Source organism: Clarias gariepinus, chromosome 1 (assembly GCF_024256425.1).
Source record: "Clarias gariepinus isolate MV-2021 ecotype Netherlands chromosome 1, CGAR_prim_01v2, whole genome shotgun sequence".
In the NCBI taxonomy this organism is placed as follows: domain Eukaryota; kingdom Metazoa; phylum Chordata; class Actinopteri; order Siluriformes; family Clariidae; genus Clarias; species Clarias gariepinus.
In genome coordinates this window covers 48,091,423-48,113,110 of record NC_071100.1, presented here as the reverse complement: position 1 = coordinate 48,113,110, position 21,688 = coordinate 48,091,423, and the positions used below count along the sequence as shown (strand labels likewise).

The 21,688-nt window shown below is 37.6% G+C and overlaps 1 protein-coding gene across 1 annotated transcript; it reads left to right on the top strand.

Moving 5' to 3' along the window:
• The first annotated feature begins 1,548 nt into the window (after positions 1 to 1,548).
• Positions 1,549 to 15,397, top strand: shha (sonic hedgehog signaling molecule a). Its single transcript, XM_053498279.1, has 3 exons — positions 1,549 to 1,847; positions 9,805 to 10,066; positions 13,808 to 15,397. Exons 1-3 carry the CDS (start codon positions 1,554 to 1,556, stop codon positions 14,461 to 14,463), a joined length of 1,212 nt encoding a protein of 403 aa, XP_053354254.1. The 5' UTR covers positions 1,549 to 1,553; the 3' UTR covers positions 14,464 to 15,397.
• Positions 15,398 to 21,688: the final 6,291 nt, after the last annotated feature.

Below are 21,688 nucleotides of genomic sequence, written 5' to 3'. Positions count from 1 at the left end.
TTTTAGAATTGTCTGGGAACAGTTGTTGTTGTTGTTGTTGTTGGTGGTGTTTCGCTGCTCCCGGTGAGGGGTCGCCACAGCGGAATACCCAGTCCGCACTACAACTTGGCACAAGTTTTTACGCCGGATGCCCTTTCTGACGCAACCCCTCCCATTTTATCCGAGCTTGGGACCGGCACTGCATTCAGAATCGAACCCGGGTCTTTCGGAAATAGTTCACAGTAAAGCAGTAAAGTTCTATTAAATTAAGTGTTGGGGGGGGGACAAAATCGCTATCTTTTTGCTATCAAATTGCAACACTAACCGCTAGTCATGGGACCGGCTGTGACATCACAAAACCAACCCCAGAGGAGTGTGTGACATCACTGCAGCGTTCTCCCCTGGTTTGTTGCATCATATATTGTAAAGGATTTTATGGCACGATAATTATAATAAAAATTATGAATGGATTACAAAATAACATAATTAACTGCATCATATATTTTTTAAATCTATTTTTTGTTTTTTACCTTATGCAAAGCTAATTTTATTTCATCGTTACTTAATTATGCACACATTTGTTATGCAAACAATTTTATAGCACTAAATATTACATATTTTGCATCTTTTTTTACTTACATTTTTCTTAAACTTCAAAATTTGAACACACAATTATATCATAGCTGCAGGCTGCACTGATACAACCTGAAGTGTCAGAAATAATAATAAAACATGTTCTCTAAACAGATGCAAATGCACGTGTTTGCAGTGTGTGTGTGTGTGTGTGTGTGTGTGTAACCTGGCTGTTTATCACGTGACCACTGATTTTCCACGTAACCCACTGGAAAGGAAAGGTGTGTGTGTGTCGTTTGGGGGGGGGGGGGTGCTATATTATTTCCTCTATTATATTTAGATAGATGCATTGGTAAATGGGAAGATGTTTAATTGGTGTGTGTGTGTGTGTGTGTGTGTGTCCCAGTGCAACCCCACCCTTCAGGTTTAGGGGTGGATGGAAAACACACACACACACACACACACACACACCATGTTTATTCCACACAAACAGCATCTTTTCACATCTGTGTGTGTGTGTGTGTGTGAGTGTGCGCAGGTCCCTCCCCTCGGCGCTTATAACGCTTTAGAGGCGCGCGGAGGAGCAGCATTACAGCGGAGACTCTGCACCTGTACCGGGCGAGGACGCGCGAGACGAGACAGCCCCGGTGCTTACATACACACACACACGCGCGCGCGCGCACGCACACACTCTATTTCTCTCTCTCTCTCCAACACACACATACACGCGCACACGCACTCGAATACTCAAATAGACGCGTGCGCGCGCTGCCGGTCCCGGAGTCGGTTGCAATTTATACAGATACAAAAAAAACAGAAGAGATATTTAAAAAAAAAAAAAAAAGACATAGAGATTAGAAAAGAAAAGCCGGCCCAGGTGCATGTGATTGCTCTTTTCTTTTTTTTCTTTTTTTTTTGAATTTTCACTTACAGGAGAAAAAGAAAGGATTTTTTCTTTTTTTTTTTTTTTTAAGAAGAAGAAGGAAGAAGCAGCAGTAGCCATGCGCGCGCTGTCGGTGAGCCTGTGCCTCGCGCTGCTGGTGCTGCTGCCGGTGGTGCGCGCGTGCGGCCCGGGCCGCGGTTACGGCCGGCGGAAACACCCGAAGAAGCTGAGTCCGCTCGCCTACAAGCAGTTCATCCCCAACGTGGCGGAGAAGACGCTGGGCGCGAGCGGGCGCTACGAGGGCAAGATCACGCGCAACTCCGAGCGCTTCAAGGAGCTCACGCCCAACTACAACCCGGACATCATCTTCAAGGACGAGGAGAACACCGGGGCGGACCGCCTCATGACCCAGGTACACCGGCGAGCTCGCAGGCGCGCGCGCACACACACACACACACACACACACACACACACATACGAGCTATCTCTCTATCTCTTTCATTCATGCACACACACACACAGAGCAATTAATTATCACGTGATGCTCTCCTGTTAATTTCACCTGCGCGTTTAAACACTGCTCATACAGGTGTTGAATTAACGCATCTGGAGGTTAAGAATCCGCTCACCAGTTGCATCCATCGCTCTAACACTCTGCGATTATGTCCTCTCATGTATAAGTGTCGAGTCAAACCTAAAGCAAAAGATTAAAAAATAAATATATATATATATATAAATCATAATTATAATAAACACTGATCAGTTAGAATCAGGGCTACAGGTGTTCGTCCAATCATCTCTCAGCACATCTCAGTCTTTAATCATTCCACAAGCTCACAATAAATCAGTGCTGCATCCATGGTGTTCGCTCTAACACTCTCGAATCAGGTCTTCTCCTAGAAAGTGTTCAAAGAAACTAGAATCAAAAGATTCCGATAGAAAAAATTGTAAGATCCAAAATTGACGATTTGTTGAATTATAGACGGCGCTCAAGTCCATGCTCAGCAGCACCTTAAATCGTCCCTCAACACCCATAGTGTTTAATGCTGTCTCTGAAGAGTGATGCATCCATGGTGTTCGCTTTAACACTTCTAAATCATGTCTTCTCCTATAAAAGAAAAGGTTAATAAAAGATTAATAAATAGATAGTGATTTGTTCATCAATCCTGAATTGAGTTCAATTCCACGCTGGTGGGCTACAGGTGTTTGTTTAACCAACGCCTTAAACCAACCCTCAACATCTAATAGGCTTTAATCATTCCATTAGCTGTTCATTATTAATAAAACACAAAGTGTTTAATGTTATCTCTGAACAGTGTTGCATCCATGCTGTTCGCTCTAACAGTCTCTAATCATGTCTCCTCCTATAAAGTGTTTAAAGAAACCAGAATCAAATGATTTAAGAAAACAAAATGCTGATTTGTTGGATTATTGACTGGGTTTAATTCCATGCTTAGGGGCACCTTAAATCGTCCTTCAACACCCAATATGTAGTGTTTCATGCTATCTCTGAAGAGTGTTGCATCCATAGCATTCGCTCGAACACTCTTGAGTCATGTCTTCTCGTGTAAAGTGTGGAATAAAACTAGAATCTCTCTCTCTCTCTCTCTCTCTCTCTAAGGCAGCACCTTAAATCATCCCTCACCATCCGATAGTCTTTAATCATTCCGTAAGCGGTTAATAATACATGCAGTGCTCAATGTTATCTCTGAACTGTGTTTTCGGTGTGTATTTAATCCAACACCTCACACATTTTGGTGAACGCTGATGGGGGTTAAATTACAGCGTCTCAAAGGACAAAGCTGATTTTTTTTTTTGATCGGGACAGAAACAGATTAGTTTTCGTAGCCTTTAAGTTTTCCATAGGATGTTCCACACATATATATTAATTCAAATCTTTCAATTGAGTTATAAATCGAAAGACTTTAATTAATATATAAATAAATAGTGATTTCTTGAATCAATGCTGATTTGAGTTCAATTCCATGCTAGTGGGCTACAGGTGTTTGTTCAACCAAGTACACTGCAACACCTTAAAACAACCCTCAACACGCAGTAGTCTTTAATCATTCCATAAGCTGTTAATAATTAATTTAACATGTTGTGTTTAATGTTATCACAGTGTTGCGTCCGTGCCATTCACTCTACCAGTCCTGAATCATGGCTTCTCCTATCAAGTGTTAAATAAAACCTGAATTAAACCTACTGTGTTATCAATAATAATAATAATAATAATAATAATAATAATAATAATAAATACTGATTTTTTTAATCATTCTTGATTTGTGTTTAAATCTATTCTGATGGGCTGCAGGTGTTCATCCAACCAAACACACTGCAGCTTCTTAAATCAGCCCTCAACACCCCATAGTCTTTAATTCCATCCCACATAATGTTATCTAATTATGTTAATTCATCATAGTATTGTTGAATCAAACACCAAGATGAATTCTGTGAATCCTGATGGGGTTAAATTGCAGCCTCTAAAAGGACGAAGCTGGTTTTTTTTTGGATCAAGAGTCAGAGAATTAACAGCAGCACAGAAATAAATTAGTTTGGAATGTTAAGCTTATTACTAATAACCGATAAATACCGTGTTGAATTGACAGTGTTCATTTACACCCACTGTTCAGTCTACAAGTGAACAATTAATAAAAAATGTTAATTGATTTAGGGGTGTTTAATGAACAAATCTAGGATTTTGTTTTATTTTATTTTAAAATAATTAACACTGCATTAAAAATTAATTGACTATCCATAATTTAAAAAGTTATTTTGATGCACCATGTCGGTGTTTGTTCCCAAACTACAGATTTGTACCAGACTGATTCCAAACATGAATTGTGTATTCACCTGTGAATTCAGTGTTGCACCAAATCACACTGGTGTTTAGTTAACATCCTGACCGTGTTCAGTTCAACCAGTTCAGTCAACTCGAGCATGCATAGTGTTTTAATCATCTCTTCGTCTAAAGTGTTCAAGGTTTTTTTTAAAGATCACATAGAAAAAAGTGTTGAATTTGATCCAGCAGTGTGCAGGTAATAGTTACTGTAGGTGTTTATACAAAAAACTCAGTGATTTGAATCAACTTAATCGAACGGAAATGACTGGACATGCTCCAGCGTGGGATTAAACACCTACACTGTTTAATTTACACCTGCAGTTTTTTTAGGAGCACTAATAGTCTTTAACTTTTTTAATAAAAACATGCACAGTGTTAGTGAGGCATCTCATATCCTTCTCATGGCGGTGTTAAGTTGTCCAGGCGTCAATCCAAGACTGCAAATCTCAACACTTAATGATTTTTATGGTATACAAGTTCAATAAACCCTAAGATGTGTTAATTGTCAGTTTCTGATCTGAAAAAAGTCAGGCTAAGAAGTGAGTTGTATAAGTGTTTAATTGGTGTTTAATTGCTGGGTGTTATATTAAAGTGTTAAACACGTACTTTCTGTAATTAACATACCAGTGTTTCATTAACACCTAAACTCTACCAGGACATCACTGATCAATGTTATTCTGTAGTGTTTGTTTAAGACTCGTTCAAAACTTGACATTTTAATTCAAGTGTAAATTCCCAGTCTAGGTGTTTGATTTGAGCTAATAAAAAAAAAAAAAGCTTGTCCTTTGCTGCAGCGGTAATAATTGTGTATCTTTAAAGCTCCACAAAAACAAGCTGCAGTGTTGAGTTCACCTTTATAATGCAGTGCTCAAATCATACTAAACACCTAATCTAAGACATACAGTAAGCTGTAAATCATAGCCTAAAGCATAACCAAACACTATTCGAGTTCAACACTGTGTGTGTTAATTCTCAATCACAAGTGAATTCATTTACAACTTACATAGTGTTAAACTAACACCGAGTTAAATCGTAGACCCAGAATTGTTTGTTCACCGATTTCAGGTGTTAATTAGACACTGTGCATGTAGATTCAACACTGTAAACTTAATTAAACACTACAGTCCAACACTAGATGTTTTTATTGCCAGTCTGAAGTTTGATTCAGACCTGTACAAAACATATTTTGATTTGGTTTAATACCTCCAATCAAGGCTCCCTGTTAAGAAACCATAAAAGCACCTCATTAAACACTGATTTGTTATGACTGTGTCAAAAAAGAAAAAAAGTGAGTTGTGAGGCATCAAGTGCACACTCCGCCTCACTCCCTTAGTCTGGCAGGTGTTTTAAAATATTAAAAACACCCTGTGTGCTCATATCTATAAAACTGCGACAGAGAGAGAGAAAGAGAGCGAGTCCTCATACGTATACATAATACACACAAAAGTCTTAACCCCAACCCCCACGTTTATTCATATTAAATGACGTGGATTAAATTAAAGGAACAGGAATGAATGGTTTACCGTGACAGGCTCCAAAGTGCCTAATGATGCAATTTAAAAACTGGTTGTTTATGTAACAGCCTCAGCAGCGACCTCGTTTCCCCTCTCGTCTGTTCCAACCAGCGCTCAGCGTTCAGCATCAGTTACTAATCACCAGCCTGATCATCAGTCATCATCTGCAACTGTTTCTCACCGGGTTATGAATTAAGATGTTAGATGGTTTTTATGCTTGAATAATTTATAGGTCACTGTGTGGCTTAACAAACAAAAAACATTCCTCTGAAACTGCTCGGGTACAGGGACTGGACTAGAGATGATGAGAGACAAAAATCCTTTAGGAACCCTGGAGAACTTCCTCAAGACTCCATTAAACAACACAAGGAAGTCTGGAAGCAAAATATGAGGAAATTTGGTGGTGGAGGGGTGTCAATACTTTCACACAGTACTGAGGCTGAGTAGAGCAATGGAAAAGTAGCGAAGCGTTCATGTTTCAGAGAGCTGCTCAGTATCTCCTAGTGGAGCTTTTGTGGAAGTTCTCCACAAGCTGCATTATGCAGAATGATTTATTTATTTTTCTTCTCCAGGAATTATTCCTAAACAAACTCAGAGGAAGGTCATGCTCTGATAATTCAGCCCTGCAAGGACACTCTCTCTCTCTCTCTCTCTCTCTTTCTCTCTCGTCTTTCTGTCATTACAAGGACCCTCCGTTGGCATAATTCTCCTCAGAGTAGCTAATTAAGCTAACTTTAACCTTCACCTCAGTAACCAGAAGGGAGCAGTTGGAGTCTTTTTGGTCCTCATAAAATAATAAATATATGTATATTCACACACACACACACACACACACACACACACACACACGCATTTAGAGCTGATGTAAGGCTTAAATCATTATCGCTGACACTGAAAACTTCAATGTTATCGAACAATAAACGCAGCTTATTAAAGATGTAATTATGATAATCATTGCATTGAATTAGCTACATGTAATTAAATGCTTATTAAGATATGTATAAATAGTCTGTTTTTACCTCTACAGTATTTTAATGTGTAAAGTAAAAAAACTAATAAATTAAAAATGAACACACTTATCCTGAGACATGTCCGTCGTCCGTCTCACATGGATTAGTCCAATCAGGGGACTTTTTTCAATTTATGCACTCGAGTGAATCAAATCGAGCGAAAGTTGGTCCTGGAGCCGGAAGACGTTATGATGACGGTTATTACAGCGAACCAGCGATTTCTGATACACAACTATGCCAGTTTAACGCCCATATAAGGACATCCTGATACAATTCACTCGATAATAAATAATAAATATCTGAACTTCACCTTGCATGCAGTAACGTTAGAGAACAATTAACTATTTATTTCACTTAACAAATATAAAGAGAAATGCGTCTACGTAACACTGATGGAAGGAGTCTCCAGTTTCGGTTTCTTTTGCGGTTTCTCAGTAACATGACAAGCTGTTATTTATTAGCGAGTCATCATTTCACACCAGCTTTTATGACCTTTGTGTACAGATTAGACTCCAGTGTTGGATCAGTTTTATATAAAAACCGCTGTGGAAAAGAATAAAAAAAGATAAAGAGCGTCATCATTAAAGCGTCCGTGTTAAAGACAGAGAGCTGTAAGTATCGCCCGCTCTGTAATCGACTCACTGCAGGTGTATTTTTTTTAAGTCTCTCTTTCTTTTTTCTTTTTTTCTTTTGTGGTGGCTCACCTTTTCCTCTCCTCCTTTAATGCAGGAGGATGAAACCAAGTGTCTGGTGTGGTTTGGTCTTTTCTTAGATGTGTATCAAACTCCACTTACAGTTTTTACGGCGTGCGAAGCCTGCAGGCGCTCCTCGCTGTCCGCTTTACGAGCTCTCCGCTGTCTTGCGTCGCTTCAGTTCCCTGATCACACACCAGCTCGTTAACACACGCTGCGGGAGGATCAAACATGCTAGCATGCTAACAGCCTCGCCTGCGTTTTTGGCTACATGGACTAGCCAAGGGCTTCTGAGTCCGAGTGTTTTGTTACTCCACCCCTTTTGGAGTAAATGTTAATATTAGCATTTTAGCACATTATAACTGTTTATGGCTAATTGCAGCTAGCTAACAAGAGCTAGTTCATCTATTTGAGATAAAATAAATTTATTTATCTAAATAATGCATATTTATTTCATTTGAATCGAAAAATGAGAAAACATTTAATGTCAAAGGATCAAACAAAACTAAGTTAGTTCGAGTCTAGCTTAACTGGTAGCGGTGTTGCTTAGCATTTTTTATATTTTCAAATCAAATATAAAGTGAATGCTTAGATAATAATTTATTACCCAATTATTAATGTGTAATTATAAACAATAAATGATTAATTAAATGGTAATAGTGGATTTTGATTAGTTAGATGGTGGAGACGGTGATAAAACTGTGGATTTTGATTGGTTGGTTGGTGAAAAAGGTGGTAAAACTGTGGATTTTGATTGGTTAGTTGATGGAAATGGCTTGTTTGTTAGGAATGGTGATGGAACTATGGATTTTTTTTGGGTAATCTGATGAAGATGATTTTAAAAATTAAGGCCTTTGATGGTTGGATGGTGGAGACGCTGAAATGGTGGATTTAGTTTGTATCAGAATCCACCATAGTTTGATGCTCTTTCACAAACGCAGACACGCACACACATTAAGGCAGGTGTGTGTGGTCAGTAAAACTGTATTTTGGCTCCCTGTTGCGTTTCTTCTCAGCCGGGTCTTTGTTAGCAGATTAAGAGGCGACGTCCGGAGCGTCCGTGTGTCCCGCTGCGCTTCATGCCCGCTGGCTTGATTTGCGGCACACGACCCGATGAATTAATAACGAGCTCTCAGCTCCCTTCTTTTTCCCCCTCTTTTCACTCGAGTGCTACAAGTTCTCAGACTAGCTCAGTCTCATTTTTCTTTGCACCACTGGGCGTTCATTGCCTCATTTTAATGACATGGTGAAAAAAAAAAAACGACCTCTACGACTGTACTGGTGTTGGTACGTGTGCCTTCTTGAGAGGATTTCCTTTAAGAAAAAACATCACGTACATCTATTAATCCCCCGCTGAGTGTTTATATGATTAGACAAAGTGTTAAACAGGGGGGAAAGGAGCTTGTTGCTCAGTTCGAGCCGATCTTGATTATGATAAAGTGGCGTCTTTAAAAGATCTGAGAGGTTTTTGAACTAATGCAACCCAGCGTTAGAGATGTGTGTCGCAGTTTCCAGCTCCTCGACTGGATCTATACGTTTTAGAGCAGTGAAGCGAACACAGATGAGTTATCCATATTTAATGGCTTCTTCCTCAGAGAGAGAGAGAAAGAGAGAGAGAGATTCCTGAGGGAATTTTTCTTCAAGACAGAATAATACACACAGCCCTAAAAAAAAAAACACTGTTTCACGTTTGCGCCTAAAGTGAACACATTTTTTCTTTTGCGCTACATTTTTTTGTTATTCGAACGTTAGCATATTTTGTATTCTAGGACTCTAAGGTGATTTAATGTCAACTCGACCTGAAACATAGCGTAAATACGGCCTGAGCGAAATCATATACGCAGAATTTAAAAAAAAGCGTTGTCCACTAGGGGGCAGGTCAGCGCCTAAATATAGCTAGCTGCCAAGCTTCGTCGTGAAACGGAGCCAATTTTATGGCCATTCCAGTACAGTTAGGATATGTTTGTTTCACGTTTGTAAAAGTGGGAGGAGTCTACACAACTGTTTTTCACGGCTATCAGGAACAGTGAAACTTGACAGCTAGCTATATTTAGGCGCTGACCTGCCCCCTAGTGGACAGAGCGGTTTATATACAAAACATATACTACTCAAGAACATTAGTCTTGGTTCGACTTGAACGTGTATTCACACATAGGAAGAGTGTTCAAGTCAAACCAGGACTAGGATTTTTTTTTTTATCAATATATTTTGGATCCCATCCAAGGATCAAGACAAACTTGTTGTTGAAGCTAAACTGAGACAGCATTTGAAGCTTTGCTCTTCTCACCGATTCGTTTCTCTTCTCTCTCAGAGATGCAAAGACAAGCTGAACTCGCTGGCGATCTCGGTGATGAACCAGTGGCCGGGAGTTAAGCTGCGCGTGACCGAAGGCTGGGACGAAGACGGACACCATTTCGAGGAGTCGCTTCACTACGAGGGCCGAGCAGTGGACATCACCACGTCCGACCGGGACAAAAGCAAATACGGCACTCTGTCGCGCTTAGCCGTGGAGGCCGGGTTCGACTGGGTGTACTACGAGTCCAAAGCTCACATCCACTGCTCCGTTAAAGCTGGTAAGAAAAGAAAAAAAAACAGGACGAGATCTGTCCATAAAACCTGGATGAAAAGATAAAAGAGTGTTGAAGAGTCTGGAGATAAATGTGTGTGTGTGTGTGTGTGTGTGTGTGTGTGTGAGAGAGAGAGAGAGAGATTTACTCTATAAGAAGAGCTTCTGTGTTCTCAGAGCTGGCTGGCGTGTGTGTGTGAAAAGTGTGTGTCCTGTGTTACATTTAAAGAGAAGAAGACGATTCGGGTTCATTCTTTGAAAAATCTCGGGATGGTTTTACGGAAATTTTCCTCAGCAGCACAAAAAAAGGGCGAAACAAACAAAAACGAGTAAACGAATGAAGGGGAGAGCAGACAGACCTGATGATGAATGATCAAATAAAGTACTGATAGAAAAAAGTTTTTTTTTTGTTGTTTTAAACAAATTTTAAATAAAAATTTTAAATTTTTTTGTGCATGCTGAAATATTTCAACCTTTAAATGCCTTTTTTTATTAAGATTAGATTTTTATTCTATTTATACTATTTATTAAGTATGTGACATTTAAATGTTTATCTATAAATGTCGATAATATATATATATATTTTTTTTTCTTCCCTCAGTAGCTTCAAACATTAAATAAATCAAACGTTTCCTCGTCTTTATCCTTTTAACTTGATCCTCATCTTCACCCAAATCCTTATTAACCCTGTTATTACACATCCATTCTATCATTATAATCCCTATGATTAGATTCCCAGAAGTGAGCCGTGATGGTGTGTGTGCATGTGTGTGTGTGTGTGTGTGTGTGTGTGCATGATGGTGATTAGTGAGCTTATATCGCCACACTCAGTCTCTGTAAGGGAGAAACTCTTTATAGGGGAAAACGCGCAGCAGATCGAATCAAATTCAATTTACGTTCAGTTGAAAAATGATTTATTTATTACATTTACTATAACGTCTTTTAGTTATTAATCATGCGTGACTGATTCATTTGAATTCAAAATCGAATTTTAAAATAGAGTATATTTGTACAAAATATATTGATATATGTACTTTATTATATAAATAATAATTTTAATTAATAAACTATTAATTTATTTAAATAATTAGTTACTTAGTTCTTGCCAGACATCAGAATTCTTTTGGAATGAATAATTTTTTACATTCTTAAATTTCTTAAATTATCTGTAATTTTCTTCTATTGTTACTAAATTATAATAATATAATTTCAAATAAATAATTGTATACATAGACAAACTGTCTTTCGCTGCATATCATCATCACATCACATAATACGATTATAAAATATTCAAATCTGTTTAAACTTCAGGGGGAAAAAATCATCCAGATAAATCCCGTCTCCTCTGTTAGCACGTCGCTCATGTTTCAGTCTGTTTAAAGACGAAATCTGCACATTGCGATTCCAAACACACGTTTTGACATATTTATTAAAGCCCCGTGTCACTCGGAGGTCACATGCCTTTCGTAAAAAAGAAAAAAAAGAAGAAAAAAAAAGGAGGAGTTCCGTGGCCCAGGATCTGATGAGAGGATTAGAGTTTTAAAAAGAAGAAGAGGCACAAACCTTGTGCCATGTTTGCCGAAAGTGTGATCCGAGAGACAGGAATGTGAAGAGAGAAGCATGATGGGAAATAAAAAGGTGGCTTTGACGTTAGTCTGCCGTTTCAGACCTCATTTACATTCAAATCTCCATCAACAGAGAATCTGGGAGAGCAAATACCTATTCTTTCTTCTTCTTCCTTTTTTTTTTAAACCAGGCAATCTATGTGTGTGTGTGTGTGTGTGTGTGTGAATTGTCACCCAGACGTTCCTGCACCTGAGCAAATATGAGCAAGTTGCTGGGAAAAAGGCCCAGAAGTGTCCCCTCCTTTATTTTCTAAGAGCTTCGTACACAAACTGTAATTAGAATGACAATGTCGCCTCCTTTATTGGAGCTTTTTTTAATTAGAGCCGTCCGAGCCTCTTCCAGTGAACACACACACACACACACACACTCATGCTCTTTGGGAAGATCCGAACCGAAATTCACACAAGCTGCTCTGATTGATTTTGTTTGCCGAAAGGCTGTGTTCCAATACGGAGCCTTATTCCCTTTGTCTCATTCACTACACACCACACGAGGGCTTTCTGAACACACTCGGTTTCTCCAGTAACGTAATAACTCTGTTTTTGAATCCTGATTCCGAGCAGTTACGCATTGTTCAATTAACAACATATACTTAATGTTTAAAAAAAACTTATAATAAACACAGTTTTTAACATCATTTTGATTTTGAACATCAGCATTTTGAAATCAATGCTTTCTTTTAGAAAATGTTAAAAATAATCAATCATTTCATTTGAAATGTCTCTAATAAAATTAACTGGAAACATGAATTTCCACTATTTATTTAAAAAAAATAGTAATTCATATTTAAAAAAATAGTCATCATTAAACTCAAAACCTTGAATGGACACTATTTACATTAAAATGTATTAAATTACCATTATTTATACTTTTAAATGAAACTTTCTATACTTTTCTATACTTTTTTTTGTAGAATTATCATTTCTTAATTTAAAACATTAATTTATAACCAAACTATATTGAATTAAAACTAACATCTTGAATCATCACGGTTTATATTAAAATACCAAATCATTAAAATTTTACTAAAAACGTAGATTTTTTTTACTTTTTAGTTGAATTATCACAGTTTAACTTTAAACATTAAATGATCACTAAGAATATTTTGAATTGACACAAACTTGTTTATAACATACAACTTAAAAACTTAAATGGTCACTATTAGCATAAAAAAGTTATTAAATTGTCCCTATTAACATTATGAAAACTCATATTGTAATAAATTATTTTATAACATATCTATTTTTTATTGAACTTTTAAACATGAAACATGGCACTTTTTAGCTTAAACCTTTTGATATAATTGCTTTCTTTTTTGAATTATCACTATTACATTTTAAATGTTGAACTGTAACTTAAAATATATTGAATTAACACATTTATAAAATTTTAATCTACAACATGAATTCATTTATTTTTAATTATTTAAAACATTTTAAATTATCACTATTTAAACAGAAAATACTGAATTGTCACAAATAAACTAAAAACGTTTTAATGTTGAATTATTACGAATTTAACACATGTTGATTTAATACTATTTATATTTAAATAATGTTGAATTTCACTGTAATTCAACATTTAAACAAATGTAAAATTATTCTTATTTAACTTAAAATATGCTGAATTATCACCATTTAGCTAGATATTTTTAGAATTTTACAATTTAAATGTTGAATTATTACTATTTAATGTACAATACATTAAATCATCACTGTTTAAATAAAAAATATTTAATTGTCACATAAAAGATGTTGCATTACAACTTTTTTTGGTTTAGCAGTAAATGAATGATCACTAAAAACTTTTATTATTGCATTTAATTTAAAATGTGTTGAATCATCACTGTTTAAATTAAAAGATGTTTAATTATTATTACATTATATGTTACAACTATTATTTAGTTAAATGTTGTTATTATTAGGATAAAATATGTGAAATTATTAGTATTTAACTTTTTATCTATTGAAGAAAGAAATAATAAATGATAAGCATCCTTAATTATTTATGTTTATTAATTCATGAACTCTATTAAAGATGAATTAAGCACTTACTACATGTAAATAAACTTTCCTGTAACTGTGACGGCATTTGAGTAAACTCGATTTTTATGTCTTTACAGAGAACTCCGTGGCAGCGAAGTCGGGTGGCTGTTTTCCCGGCTCGGCTCGCGTGCGCCTGAAGGATGGAGCGACGAAGCAGGTGAAGGACCTGAAGGCGGGAGATAAGGTCTTGGCAGCAGACGGGTTCGGGAACCTCGTCTACAGTGAGTTTATCATGTTTGTGGACCGCGACAGTGCCAGGAGACGAGCGTTCCGCATCATCGAAACCAGGAACCCAGCGATGAGGATCGCGCTGACCGCTGCACACCTGCTCTTCGTCGTCCAGAACTCCACGCTGACCGAGACATTCGCCAGCGACGTCACGCCAGGACAGGAAGTGATGATACTGGACGAGGCAGGAAGGCGTCTTCGTGCAGTCACGGTGGATCGGATTTACGAAGAAGAACGCGAGGGATCCTTCGCGCCGCTCACGGGTCACGGCACCATCGTGGTGGACGACGTCCTCGCTTCCTGTTACGCCGCAGTACAGAACCAGAAGCTGGCACACTTAGCGTTCACGCCCGTTCGCTTTGTCCACAAGGTGGCACCGTTTTTGTTCAACAGGTCTCTCCAGAATGACGGTGTGCACTGGTACTCTGACTTTCTGTACCAAATTGGGACACGGATTTTAGGTGAAGCTGCCTTTCATCCACTCAGCATGGAGGACAAGAGCTGAAAAAAAAAATGTCTATATACATATATAAATAGATATGAATATCAAAGACTAATGTAGGACACAAGACAATATTAGAGTATAAATAAAAAGAGAGAAACGGGCCCCCCTTTCTGGAAGAGGAAAAAAAGGAGGAATATTTATTATTTTACAGACACCATCTCATAAAAATGGAAAAAAAAGAAAGAAACGGAGCCTTAAAAGTGTCCTGAATAATTTATTCACATGTGAACTCGGGCTGCTGATCTCTCTCTCTCTATCTGTCTCTCTCTGTCTCTCTCTCTTGCACACTCACCCACACTCACCCACCCACACTTACACACACACACACACACACACACACACACACTCACGCAAAGGATTGTGTTTCAGCATATGTGTGTACCATCCGGATGTGCAAAATCTATTTTTGTATACTTCAAGAAGAAAAGAAAAATGAATGAAAAAAGTGCCACTAAGGCATGTGCCGATCGTTCCAAATTCAACCAGGGGGCGGGGCTTAACTTAATTGATGTGGAATTGAAGCTAAGTATCATTAGGCTGACTGTAACTGTGTCTGTTGAAGCCAGCAGTTTGTGCTAAGACGTTCGACGAGCCGAATAAGTGAAAAGATGTCATACGTTGTCTCAAATTTAACTTAAGCCCCGCCCCTTTTTTTGGCCTAATTAGTGTTCTCATTCAAATTTCTCCAAAGTAAAAGATTTTAAAACGCTGCCTCCCAGGTAACATCCCAAATAACGCCGTTATTTGTTAAAGTTATATTATCGGCACATGCCTGCGTGCGTCTGACTGACTGACTGTTATATATATTTTTGGGGATTGGGGGGGGTCCATAAATTATATTTTTATACACAGAATTGTAAATTAGATTTTGACTGTTCGATCGTTGCCGAATCACTTGAAATAGTGTAAATTATGAGAATATATTTTAATTTAAGTAGTCACAAAGAGTTTCTTCGTGCTATTATTCTTTTTTATTATTATTATTATTATTATTATTATTTTACTATCATCATTATTTTTCCATCATTTTTGCCTTATGTCCAGTTTTTTCCCCTCCTTTCTCTTGTGCTTGGTTGGTCCTTTCAGGAAAACAGAACTGCACATTTTGGACATTTCACTCGCCTAACAGCAGAGTTACAGACTGAAATAATACGTAACTCCTGTAAATTTACTAAAATGTATTTTTTTTCCTCATTTTTTTGTAATAGGTGAATAGTTTTATAGGATTAAAATGTAGCAGATATGCACAGGCTCAATGTGTCAGGAAATGTATAGAGATGATTATTTATATGTTTATATTATAAAAAATGTGACAAAGAAACAATGTGTGTTTCTGAGATTTATTTAGTTTTATTTTTTGTCATGCTAGATAAGTAACACTATACAAAAAAAAATTAAGACGAACCTATAAATATAAATAGTTTTCTACAATTGTAGCACAGCACACATTTATACGGCTTGGTCGCCATGCTTCCTGTATACACACACCCCCAGATATGGATGCATTGTTGATTTGGATGGATGGATGGATGGATGGATGGATGGATGGATGGATGGATGGATGGAAAATAAAATTATGGCTAGCTTGTTTGATGGAGAGATGGATGGATAGAGGAATGGACAGATGGATGGATGAAGTTAATTGGTGGCTGAATGAAAGCCTGATGGAATGAGTGTATATACTGGAGGGATAATATTTGGGTAGGCAACAAGAATATGCACAGATAGTTGGATGGATGGACAGACAAACTGTTAAATGAATGGATGGATGAGCAGGTTGTCACATTATTACTGATGGATAAAGGGCTTGTTGGATGGATATATTGAATTGTAGTTAGATTTTGAGCAAACATTAAATGGATAAAGGAATGGATAGAGTTGAATAAACTGATGGAGGAAGGAAAGAATGTATGGATATTGGTTGGTTAGATTATGAACATACTTTTAGAAAAATGTATAAAGGGATGGATGATAGATATACTTTTTTAGGGGTGAATGAATGTATGGATAGAGTATAGTTAGTTTTTAAAGTGAGATATATATGGATAGATAAATGGATTTAAGGATGGGTCGATAATTCAAGGAATGGATTGGTAAATTAATCGATGGATAGATCTTGGATAGACTGGGGTGTGTAGATGTATAGATGCATAGATCAGGGAAAGACTCGCATGGGTGGATGGACTGATGAATGGATAAGTAGATGGGGAGAATTGATAGACTGTGGCATGAATGGATAAATGTAAAGATGTGTAGCTCATAAATAGACTTGGATGAATGGATGACTAATGGATGGATTGGTGGACCTTTAATAGACTGTGGTATGCATGGGTGGATGGGCAGAGCACAGAGTAACAGTCGGATGGCATAAATTAATAGATGGGTAGACTATGGGATGGTTAGATGAATAGAAGCATACATCATGGTAAGACTTGGATAAATGAGTGGATAAGTGGATGGATAGACAATTGCTAGATGGTGGGATGGATAGATAAATAAACAGTTTTATAGCTCATGGATGGATGGATAAATTGATCTTTAATATACTTTGGGATAAATGGAAGGGAAAATCATGGATTAACTGTGAGATGGAGGGATAGATTGGTAAATGAATAGATGCATAGACCTTGGATAGACTATGGGATGGATGGATTGATGGATGGATAAGTGGATAGGCAGACAATTGAAGGAATACATTAACAGAAATTATGGTACAAAATGGGAAAGAGTCATCTGTCCCAACTTTTCTGGCGCATGATGCAGCCACCAGATTTGAAATCAGTGCATATTTTCCACAAGTAATTGACACGGTACATCATCAAATGATGAGTTGTCGTAGAGTTTATAATACAGGACAACGTGAAGAGAATTTACAGTTGACACATTGCCACAACCTTTTTGGAACTGGGACTATAAATATGTAATAGATAAATGGATGAAGTGGCGGCACGGTAATGGTTAGCACTGTCTCCTTGCACCTCCAGGGTCCGAGTTCGACTCCAGGCCCAGCTCGATTCCCGGCTCTGTGTGCATAGAGTTTGCATGTTCTCCCCGTGCTTGGTGGGTTTCCTCTGGGTTCTCCGGTTTCCTCCCACAGTCCAAAGACCTGCAGATTAGGCTAATCGGCATTCCCAAATTGCCCGTAGTGTGTGAATGTGTATGTGCTCTGCGATGGATTGGCACCTTGTCCAGGGTGTACCCCGCCTGGTGCCCTAAATCTCCGGGGATAGGCTCCAGGTCCCTCACAATACAGGGTAAAGCGGTATAGAAGATGAGTTGGGAGTGAGTGAGTGAGTGATTGGATGGATGGATTAACGGAACATGAATAACATTGGAGGGATGGAAGGCTAGACTGAGAGGTTATTTAGGTTATTCCTTCAGAGGCAGAATTATTCAGATTTACAAACAGATGAACAGACAGACTCAGACTGCTAGAGACAGACGGATAAAAAGAGGGATAGACAAACAGATGAAACCAACCTTGACCTGATGTAAACGTTGTCTATTTGTCCAGGTATGTCTGCACACATAGCAACCTGTTTGTCTGTCTGTCTGTCTCTCAGTCTCTCACTTTTGAGAAAGTGTGTGTGTGGTGCAAAATAAAAACCTGAGTGTTCTTGGAGCTGGATGGTGTGTTTGTGTGAAATGTGTGGGCTCTCTGCTACATTCAGACTGTGTGTGTGTTCCTGATTAAAGATGAGTGTTTATTGCACATCATACCCTCACACACAGACATATACACACGACACACACACAAACTATTAATGAAGCTTTCTAGAAAGCTAGAAAACAAAAGAAGAGAATGAAAAAACAATAAATGGTACTTTGAATAAAACATTGTGTGGATTTAAGCGACTTTGACTCGAGCCAAATTGTGATGTCTAGACGACTGGGTCAGAGCGACTCAAAAACAGTCGCTCTGGTCCGCAGTGGTCAGGATCTACCAGAAGTAGCTTAGGAAAAAAAAACTGCTGAACTCAAGACAGGGTCATGGGAGGCCAAGGCTCATTAATACGCGAGATAAGTGAAGACCGGCCCGTGTAGTCTGATCCAATACAAGAGCTACTGTAGCTCAAACTGCAGAAACATAATCGTTGGTTCTGATAGAAAGGTGTGGGAACAAACAGTGCTTAGCAGTTTGTAGCGTACGGGGCTGCGTAGCTGCAGACCAGTCAGGGTGCCCATGCCGACACGAGTCCACCACCAACATCACCTACATTGTGCACGTCAGAATCAGAAACTGGACCACAGAGCGATGGAAGAAAGTGGTCTGGTCTGAGGAAGCATGTTCTGCAGTGTGATGCTCTGGAGGATTTCAGCAGGATAATGTGCCCAGAGACACTATCAAAATTGTTCAAGAATGGTTTGACAAACACTACAAAAAGTCTGAGGTGTTGAAACTGCCTTGTATTCATCCAAATGTCAATCCAATTGAGCATCTGAGGGGAGTGTGATGTCCGATCCATGGAGGCCCGACCTCAAAACACAAAGCACCAAAAGGAGCTAAAGCTAAGCATAAGCTACACAGCAGTATAGTCCCAATCCCTTGAGTTCTCTTCGCATCGTGCGTGTGGAACTGCTTTTACTTTAGCTATTAATCATAACTGTGAGCTCTTTATTTTAACAATTTAATTTCACTAAGCATTTGTATATATTGTTATATTTATTATATTTAAACTAATTATCTTTAGTTTATTCTTTTGTTTACTCTCTTAAATCTACCAAACACATTTCAAATCACTACAATGACACTTTATAAAGTCTCTTTAGCTTTAATTGATCTCTCTTCACGCTGACACAAAACATTTTTCATAACCCAATTTTAGAAGTTTCAGGAATCTCCTTTGCTGATGCAGGACAATAATTTAATAAACATTCCTTTGTCTGTATTTCTATTAGATGCATACAATTTTATATCTTTTTATATTATTTATAACTCGTATAAGTTGTGGTGGATCAGTGAAGCATCGTTTTATTGTAGCATTTTAGGAAAAATCTAAAATAAAAAACTGCAATATTAAGCAAGTATAGTAGTAGTAAGTTAAAAAAAAAAAAAAATTTTATTGCGATCTCAAGCAATTTTCTCTCTCTCTCTCACTCCCTCTCTTTTTTTCTTTAGGCACAAGGCCGCTTGCAGGATTTTGCCGCTTTTTTTTTTTACCCGCGTGGTGAGGAATGCTTATGCTTTTTGGATGCTTTTGTGTGTATTGGCATAAAGCGTGCAAGGTCAAAAAAAAAACCACACAATGAAGAACTGCTTGAGAGAAGTGGCCGTGGAATTTCTGTTCATGTTGCAACACAGTTCAAAAGCTTTCAAACCTCTTTTCTAAACACACACACAAACTAAGAAGCTAACGAGTTTGTGTATAAGCATTCAATTCACTCGCTACAAAAATGTCTCAAAACAAAACTGTTGAATTTTTTTTTTCTGAACAAACTTTACACTTAAAAAACACACTTATATAGTACATCTACTTTATATATACAAGGGTTGCTCAGATCAACCCAGAACCTGTAATGAAATTTCTGTTGAATGAAGGCGTTGAACTTCAAGCACACTACAGTGATGAGACTCTTAGCCGCGGTTAGACATCTGAACGTGGCAAACATTTTAAGGAAGGCTGTGACGAACCTGGCTGAGTTGGCCAGATAGAATTCCAATACAGTTCTTATAACAGTATTCTTATAGTTCCAGCAACATTCAAACACTATAACCTCAAGTCCAACATTACTCTAATGCTCCTATAATTCCATCACTACTCACAATTCCAATATCATTCCAACAACATTCTCATAACTCCAACATAATTCTAACACTACTGTCATAATAACAAACATAATTCCCACATCAATACAACACTTCTCTTATAATTCCAACACTACTATCTTAATTTCAACACATTTCCTATAAATCCACTCAATTCTAATAATGTCCTCATAATTATAACACAATTCAAACATTATTTTTAAGATTATCTCTCTCTATATATCTTAATTTTATTCTCTATCTTAATTTTAACACATTTCTCACAATTCCGACATCGGCCCCACGCAATTCTCATAATGTTATCATAATTCCAGGACAATTCTAACTATGTTCTTATACTTTTAACACAATGCAACACTATTCTGTGAATTCCAATATTATCTTAATTTCAACAAATTTCTCATTGTTCCAAGATCAATTGGACACTATTCCCACTATTCCAACACGATATCTGGCACGATTCTAACAATGTTCTCATAATTCTGGCACAATTCTAACAATGCCCTCATAATTCTGGCACAATTCTAACAATGTCCTCATAATCCCAGCAAAATTCTAACAATGTCCCCACAACTCCGTAAAAATTCCAACAGTCCTCAAATTTTCAGCAAAATTCTAACAATGTCCTCATAATTCTGGCATGATTCTAACAATGTCCTCATAATTCCAGCATGATTCTAACAATTTCCTCATAATTCCAGCACAATTCCAACAATGTCCTCATTACTTCATCACAATTCTAACAATGCCCTCATCATTCTGGCACAATTTTAACAATGTCCTCATAATTCCAGCAGAATTCTAACAATGTCCTCAAAATTCCAGCACAATTCTAACAATGTCCAGATAATTCCGTCACAATTCCAACAATGTCCTCATATTTCCAGCACAATTCTATCAATGTCCTTATAATTCTGGCAAGATTCTAACAATGTCCTCATACCTTCAGCACAATTCTGGCACAATTCTAACAATGTCCTCATATTTCCAGCACGATTCTTACAACGTCCTCATAATTTCGGCACGATTCTAACAATGACCTCAATATTTCCAGCGGAATTCTAACAATGTCCTCATAACTCCGTCACAATTCCAACAATGTCCTTATATTTCTAGCAAAATTCTAACAATGTCCTCATAATTCTGGCATGATTCTAACAATGTCCCCATAATTCCAGTACAATTGTAACAATGTCCCCATTACCCCGTCACAATTCCAACAATGTCCTCATATTTCCAGCACAATTCTATCAATGACCTTTTAATTCTGGCACGATTCTAACAATGTTCTCATAACTTCAGCACAATTCTAACAATGCCCTGATAATTCTGGCACAATTCTAACAATGTCCCCATAATTTCAGCACGATTCTTACAATGTCCTCATAATTTCGGCACGATTCTAACAATGACTTCAATATTTCCAACGGAATTCCAACAATGTCCTTATATTTATAG

Coding starts and splice junctions, on each gene's coding strand:
- shha (XM_053498279.1), top strand. CDS start 1,554: ATGCGCGCGCTGTCGGTGAGCCTGTGCCTCGCGCTGCTGGTGCTGCTG. Junction 1,848..9,804: donor CGGACCGCCTCATGACCCAG/GTACACCGGCGA, acceptor CTTCTCTCTCAG/AGATGCAAAGACAAGCTGAA. Junction 10,067..13,807: donor CCACTGCTCCGTTAAAGCTG/GTAAGAAAAGAA, acceptor ATGTCTTTACAG/AGAACTCCGTGGCAGCGAAG.